General features: G+C 65.4%; 1 protein-coding gene across 1 annotated transcript in view; it reads left to right on the forward strand.

The window, feature by feature from the left end:
• NOTCH1 (notch 1) overlaps positions 1-6,683 on the forward strand; it is a 45,459-nt gene that overhangs the window by 29,925 nt on the left and 8,851 nt on the right. The window contains exons 13-23 of the mRNA XM_023536461.1: positions 188-626; positions 1,253-1,406; positions 1,529-1,713; positions 2,213-2,345; positions 2,591-2,848; positions 2,927-3,039; positions 3,721-4,292; positions 4,482-4,901; positions 5,336-5,484; positions 6,173-6,389; positions 6,564-6,651. Coding sequence (XP_023392229.1) covers positions 188-626; positions 1,253-1,406; positions 1,529-1,713; positions 2,213-2,345; positions 2,591-2,848; positions 2,927-3,039; positions 3,721-4,292; positions 4,482-4,901; positions 5,336-5,484; positions 6,173-6,389; positions 6,564-6,651 — 2,728 coding nt within the window. The remainder of the gene's footprint in view (positions 1-187; positions 627-1,252; positions 1,407-1,528; positions 1,714-2,212; positions 2,346-2,590; positions 2,849-2,926; positions 3,040-3,720; positions 4,293-4,481; positions 4,902-5,335; positions 5,485-6,172; positions 6,390-6,563; positions 6,652-6,683) is intronic.

Consider the following 6,683-nt stretch of genomic DNA (forward strand, 5'->3'; position numbering starts at 1 on the left):
GAAGAACTGGTCTTCCTCCTTTCAGACAAGGAGAACTTTGTGACTCATCTTGCTCCCTTTTTCCTCTTGGCTGCCAGGAAGCTCGGCACTAAATGTCATTGTCGTTCTTGTTTTCTGACGTGGTCGTCTGTCATGCTATCTATGCAGGTCATGATTTCTTCCTCGTTTGTATCTTAATCTGTGTGTGAAATGCTCATCTCAGGATGAGTGACGAGGAAGATGGAGGGGGTGTGATGTGGTTTGAGATTCTGAGGTCCCTGGCCCTGTGTTGGGGGCCTGCTGGGGCTCCCATTGGCCTCCCCGAGGTCACTGTTCTGGCTGTCAGGCCCCTTGGGACTGAGGGGAGATGCCAGCATAGAGGTGACTGCTCGGGCAGGGTCCCGTGCCCAAGTCACCCTGCTCCCTGCCGCCCACCCGCCTCCAGCTCCTGCTTCAATGGTGGCACCTGCGTGGACGGCATCAACTCCTTTACCTGCCTGTGTCCACCGGGCTTCACGGGCAGCTACTGCCAGCACGACGTCAACGAGTGTGACTCGCGTCCCTGCCTGCACGGTGGCACCTGCCAGGATAGCTATGGCACGTACAAGTGCAGCTGCCCGCAGGGCTACACCGGCCTCAACTGCCAAGTGAGTGCGCAGGCCGCGGGGTGCCCGGCGGGAGGTGGCCGAGGTGGCGCCGGTACCACCCCGTGGCACCTCCCTGCCAGGCCCGCTCAATCTGCCCAGAGGAGACGAGCCAGGCCCAGAGGGCGGGGTGGGGGACCGTGGTCACATGTGTCTGGGGGTCTGGATTGCAGCCTCGTCCCAGCCCCGGCCCGTGCTGCCGCCTGGAGAATCGGGCAGTGGGTGGGGTGGCCATCCAGCTTGGGGAGCAGAGGTTTGCGGACTAGTTCATTTGAGAGAAGACTGTTAAAAGCCAGTGTTTTTTTTTTGGAAAGTCTACAAAAGTATCAAAGACTGATCTTCGTTAAAGTTTTTCACATGAAACGTTAGTTACAAAAAAATTCCAAAAAAATGATTTACTTCTGAAAAAAAGTTTTCCTTCACGGAAGGGCCGCCAGTGGTCTGGATTTGCCGAGGGTCCAAGGGAAAGACAGAGAGGCCCCGGCCCCCGCCCCTGCCTGCTCCCGAGCAGCAGGGAGCCCATGGGCCTCGGCTTCCACTTCTGTGGGGGGAGGCTCTGTGGCGGGGTGGGGCCCGGTTGGGAGCTGGCCTGGGTGGGGCGTGAGCCCGCTGACCCCTGCCGTCACCAGAACCTCGTGCGCTGGTGCGACTCCTCGCCATGCAAGAACGGTGGCAAGTGCTGGCAGACCAACACCCAGTACCGCTGCGAGTGCCACAGCGGCTGGACCGGCCTCTACTGCGACGTGCCCAGTGTTTCCTGTGAGGTGGCCGCATGGCAGCAAGGTGACTGTCCTCTCCTGGCCCGGCGTCCCTGGCGCCCGCCGGGCACTTGCCGTGTGAGGTCCTAGCCCATGCCCCAGGGGGAGCACCCAGGCCTCATGGTCCCTGCTCCCATGTCCCCACAGGCATCGACGTGACTAGCCTGTGCCGGAACGGGGGCCTCTGCATGGACGCAGGCAGCACGCACCACTGCCGCTGCCAGGCGGGCTACACCGGCAGCTACTGCGAGGACCAGGTGGATGAGTGCTCACCCAACCCCTGCCACAACGGCGCCACCTGCACCGACTACCCCGGCGGCTACTCCTGCAAGGTGGGGGCCCATCCCGCATGAGGGCGTCCGGTGTGTGTCCTCGAGTGCCGGGCCCTGGGCTGGGAGCCAGTGCAGGAGGGACTAGTGAGCCCCCCAGATGCAGACACTCTTTAATTCCGTTAAGGGAGGACCTTAAAGGAGGTGATCAGGGAAGACTGCCTGGAGGGGGCATCTCATGCGGGAGGGGGAGCCTAGAAATAGAAGAATACACTGAATAGTGGGACAAGGTTCCCCCTCCCCCAGGGTTTTCTCTTCAGGCTCATCTGACACCCGCACCAAGGTCCCCATCTCTATCCCTTGGGACGGGGTCTGGGCCCTGCTCTGGGCAGTGACTCTTAGTTTCCCAGGCTCAGCTGGACAGGAGTCTCGCTCTGGGTTGGCCCAAGACTCCAGCAGGCGAGAAGGCAGCTTGTGGGCCCCAGCAGCCTGCACAGGGTGGGGGGCCACGCCCTGGCTCCCCACCGAGCCACAGCACCCCCCCATCTGTCTCCCCGCACAGTGCGTGGCCGGCTACCACGGGGTGAACTGCTCCGAGGAGATCAACGAGTGCCTGTCCCACCCGTGCCAGAATGGGGGCACCTGCATCGACCTCACCAACACGTACAAGTGTTCCTGTCCCCGGGGCACTCAGGGTAAGGGTGCCACACCCAGAGGAGGGTCTGGGCAGAGCAGGCACTCAGGCACCCTGTGGCCGGCCAGAGACACCCTGGACCCGGCTGCGATGCAGGTGCCAGGCTAATGGAGGGAGCCTGGCCAGGCCGCCGGCAGCACCCTGTGCCGGTCCCCTGCTTTTCACGAGCATCCGTCAGGGCACCTGGAGGGCGCGGGGGCCCGCGTGTGGCCCGCACGGGTCCCTGATGGAGCATGGCCCCTGCAGGCGTGCACTGTGAGGTGGACGTGGACGACTGCAGCCCCCCCATCGACCCCGTGTCCCGGGGCCCCAAGTGCTTCAACAACGGCACCTGCGTGGACCAGGTGGGCGGCTACAGCTGCACCTGCCTGCCCGGCTTCGTGGGCGAGCGCTGTGAGGGCGATGTCAACGAGTGCCTGTCCAACCCCTGTGACGCCCGCGGCACCCAGAACTGCGTGCAGCGCGTCAATGACTTCCACTGCGAGTGTCGTGCCGGCCACACCGGTGGGTGCGGCGGGCTGAGGCGGGTGGGACCCTGGGGCGGCGGGGCGAGCCCTTCATGCCCAGCCCTCTGGCCCCCAGGGCGCCGCTGCGAATCAGTCATCAACGGCTGCAAAGGGAAGCCATGCCAGAATGGGGGCACCTGCGCCGTGGCCTCCAACACGGCCCGCGGGTTCATCTGCAAATGCCCGGAGGTAGGTTCAGCTGCTGGGGCACGGCTGAGTGGCGGCTGCCTCACCCCCAAGCCCCGTGCGGCCCACAAGGGCTCCCTGGTCTGAAGGTGGCAGCAGAAGGCCACCTGGCCCTGTACATGTGCCGGCCGGAGGGCACCACCATCCTCATTTTCCTCGAGATCATGTCTGTTGTGTCTAAACTTTACAGTTAGAGCAGTTTTAGGTTTATAGAAAGATTGTTTAGGAAGTGGAGCGTTGTCACGTGCCCTCCCAGCACCCCACGTCCCCAGGCTCCAGCTGCGAGCACCTCAATTTTGCGCTAAGGTGCTACTGTTCACTTGGTTACTGTTGAGCCAAGGTCGACACGTTGTTATCAAGTCCTCCAGTTCTTGGGGTACTTCCTAGTGTTGTGCCTTCTTGGGGTTCTGACAGCACGTGGTGTGACATGTCACTGTTACAGTATCACGTGAAATTATTCAGAGCCCGTAAAACGCCCTGTGCGCCGCCTGTGCCCCTCCCCCACCCCTGCCAGCCCCTGGCGGCCCCAGAGCTTTCCCGGTTGGCAGGGTATCTCTATAAATGGGGAGGCTGCCGATCCTTCTCCCGGTGGAGCCTGTGGCGGCGCCTCAGGGCCCCGGTCGGGTCCTGGGGTGTCTGGGTAGCCAGCCTGCCCTGACCCCCCAGGCCGCCCTCTCCCGGCAGGGCTTCGAAGGCGCCACGTGCGAGAACGACGCGCGCACCTGCGGCAGCCTGCGGTGCCTGAACGGCGGCACCTGCACCTCGGGCCCGCGCAGCCCCACCTGCCTGTGCCGGAGCGCCTTCACCGGCCGCGAGTGCCAGTTCCCGGCCGGCAGCCCCTGCGTGGACAGCAACCCCTGCTACAACCAGGGCACCTGCGAGCCCACGTCCGAGAGCCCGTTCTACCGCTGCCTGTGCCCCGCCAAGTTCAACGGGCTCCTGTGCCACATCCTGGACTACAGCTTCCGGGGGGGCGTGGGGCTGGACATCACTCCGCCGCAGATCGAGGAGGCGTGCGAGCTGCCCGAGTGCCAAGCGGAGGCCGGCAACAAGGTGTGCAGCCTGCGGTGCAACAACCACGCGTGCGGCTGGGACGGCGGCGACTGCTCCCTCAACTTCAACGACCCGTGGCAGAACTGCACGCAGTCGCTGGAGTGCTGGAAGTACTTCAGCAACGGCCGCTGCGACAGCCAGTGCAGCTCGGCCGGCTGCCTCTTCGACGGCTTCGACTGCCAGGGCACGGACGGCCAGTGCAAGTGAGGCCGGCGGGGCGACGCGCGGGGCGCGGGCGTGGGGGCGAGGGGCGCGGGGCGGAGGGGGGCGGGGCGGACGGGGGCGGGGCAGACGGGGGCGGGGCCGGTGGGCCGAGGGCGTTTCCGTGGGCGGGGCCTGGGAGGGCAGCAGGGGGCCCGGCTCAGGGAGGCCTGAGGGTGCCTGTCCCGCAGCCCGCTGTACGACCAGTACTGCAAGGACCACTTCAGGGACGGGCACTGCGACCAGGGCTGCAACAGCGCCGAGTGCGAGTGGGACGGGCTGGACTGCGCCGAGCACGTGCCGGAGCGGCTGGCGGCCGGCACGCTGGTGCTGGTGGTGCTGACGCCGCCCGAGCGGCTGCGCAACGACTCCCTCCGCTTCCTGCGCGAGCTCAGCCGCCTGCTGCACACCAACGTGGTCTTCAGGCGCGACGCCAGCGGCCAGCAGATGATCTTCCCCTACTACGGCCGCGAGGAGGAGCTGCGCAAGCACCCCATCAAGCGCTCCGCGGACGGCTGGGCCGCGCCCGGCGCCCTGCTCGGCCAGGCCGGGGCCGCGCTGCTCCCCGGCGGCCGCTGGCGCAGGGAGCTGGACCCGATGGACGTCCGCGGGTGAGCAACGTCCAGTGCCTGCGCACGGCCGTCCCGACGTGGGGGGTGGGTCCCACTCGTGGGGAGAGAGGCCGAGGTTCAGGCGAGACCTGGGGCTTTCCAGGCCTGTCCCCCGGCATTCTCACCCCGCTGCTGCCCGAGGCCCACACCCTGGGGCCTGAGGTCAGCTCCCAGAACAGGGTCGGGCATCCGAGGTCTCTCCCCTGCTGGGATGAGGAAACGGGCGCTTGTGGCACCCAGTGGAACCACAACGGGGGCTGGGTTGGGTTGGGTTGTGCGGTCCGGTCGTGGCTCCCTGCCACTCCGTGACTTCTAGGTGCACCTGTCTTCCCAGCACCGGGACGATGCCCCCGGGGCCACCGCTCGTCCCCAGAGGCAGCTCACTGGGCGGGAGGGGGTGCGGCCCTGGGGGACTGACCAGGCAGTTCCCCCAGGTCTATCGTCTACCTGGAGATCGACAACCGGCAGTGTGTCCAGTCGTCCTCACAGTGCTTCCAGAGCACCACGGACGTGGCCGCCTTCCTGGGGGCGCTGGCCTCGCTGGGCAGCCTGAACATCCCCTACAAGATCGAGGCTGTGCAGAGTGAGTGGCCGCCCTCGGGGCCGCATCCTGGGGGAGTCCGCCCGCGACGGGCTAAGTCCGTTTGCCCCAGAACGCACTTGCTCTCTGTGTCACTTGCCACCCACGGGTGTGCGTGCGCCATCCGGAGGTCGTTCCGCGAGCATTTTTTCGGTATTTCCTGCCTGGCACGCCCTCCCTACCGTAGTGACAGCTGCTGGCGAGGCTGGCCCCCGGGACAGGCGCATCCGCCAGAAAGTGGGAGCCGTTTTCTCTTCCACCCCTTCTCCCCCCACCCCCCCGATTCTTCTTTGTTGGGTATTATTTCAAAATCATTACAGCTTTTTAAAAAGGAGAGAGGGGGGAGACAGAAGAATTGATCGGTGTCATGTGAAGTGTTGAAGTTTGTATCTCGAAAATCCCCGTAAATCCTTTGTCTTAACAGCTCAGCGCGGGCGATTCGGAGTTGGCTAATCCTCCTCCCTTAAAGGAGAGGAAAGTGAAAGCCGCCTCCAGATGCTGGCTGGTGCAGCAGAGAATTTAGCGATAGTTTGCAATTCTGATTAATCGCGTAGAAATGACCTTATTTTGGGGGGCGGGATGGAGGAGAACAGGGGAGGCGGTGCCCGGCCGCGGAGCCAGTCCGCCGCCCCCCGGCCGCGGAGCCGCCGCCTGATGCCCGGGCGGCCGCCGGCGGCCCCTGTGCCCGCAGGTGAGACGGTGGAGCCACCGCCGTCCCCACCGCTGCACTTCATGTACGTGGCCGTGGTCGCCCTCGTCCTGCTGATCTTCGTGGGCTGCGGGGTCCTGCTGTCCCGCAAGCGGCGGCGGCAGCATGGCCAGCTCTGGTTCCCCGAGGGCTTCAAGGTGTCGGAGGCCAGCAAGAAGAAGCGGCGGGAGCCCCTGGGCGAGGACTCCGTGGGCCTCAAGTTAGTGGACGCCGCCATGGCTTCCGTGGGCTTGGGGAGGCGCAGCCCCTCCAGACCCACGCCCCGCCCCCCGCCCCCACCGAGCTGTAGGGCATCTAGCGCCACCGAAGCGGAGGCCTCGCGGTGGTTGTCCAGGGAGCCCCCGTTCAGCCTTGCTTGCCTCCCCACCCCCAGGCCCCTGAAAAATACCTCGGACGGCGCCCTCATGGATGACAACCAGAACGAGTGGGGTGACGAGGATCTGGAGACCAAGAAGTTCCGGGTGAGTCGGGCACTCCAGGGCCTCCCCAGGTA

The sequence above is a fragment of the Pteropus vampyrus genome, unplaced genomic scaffold (genome assembly GCF_000151845.1).
Source record: "Pteropus vampyrus isolate Shadow unplaced genomic scaffold, Pvam_2.0 Scaffold157, whole genome shotgun sequence".
NCBI classification, from domain to species: domain Eukaryota; kingdom Metazoa; phylum Chordata; class Mammalia; order Chiroptera; family Pteropodidae; genus Pteropus; species Pteropus vampyrus.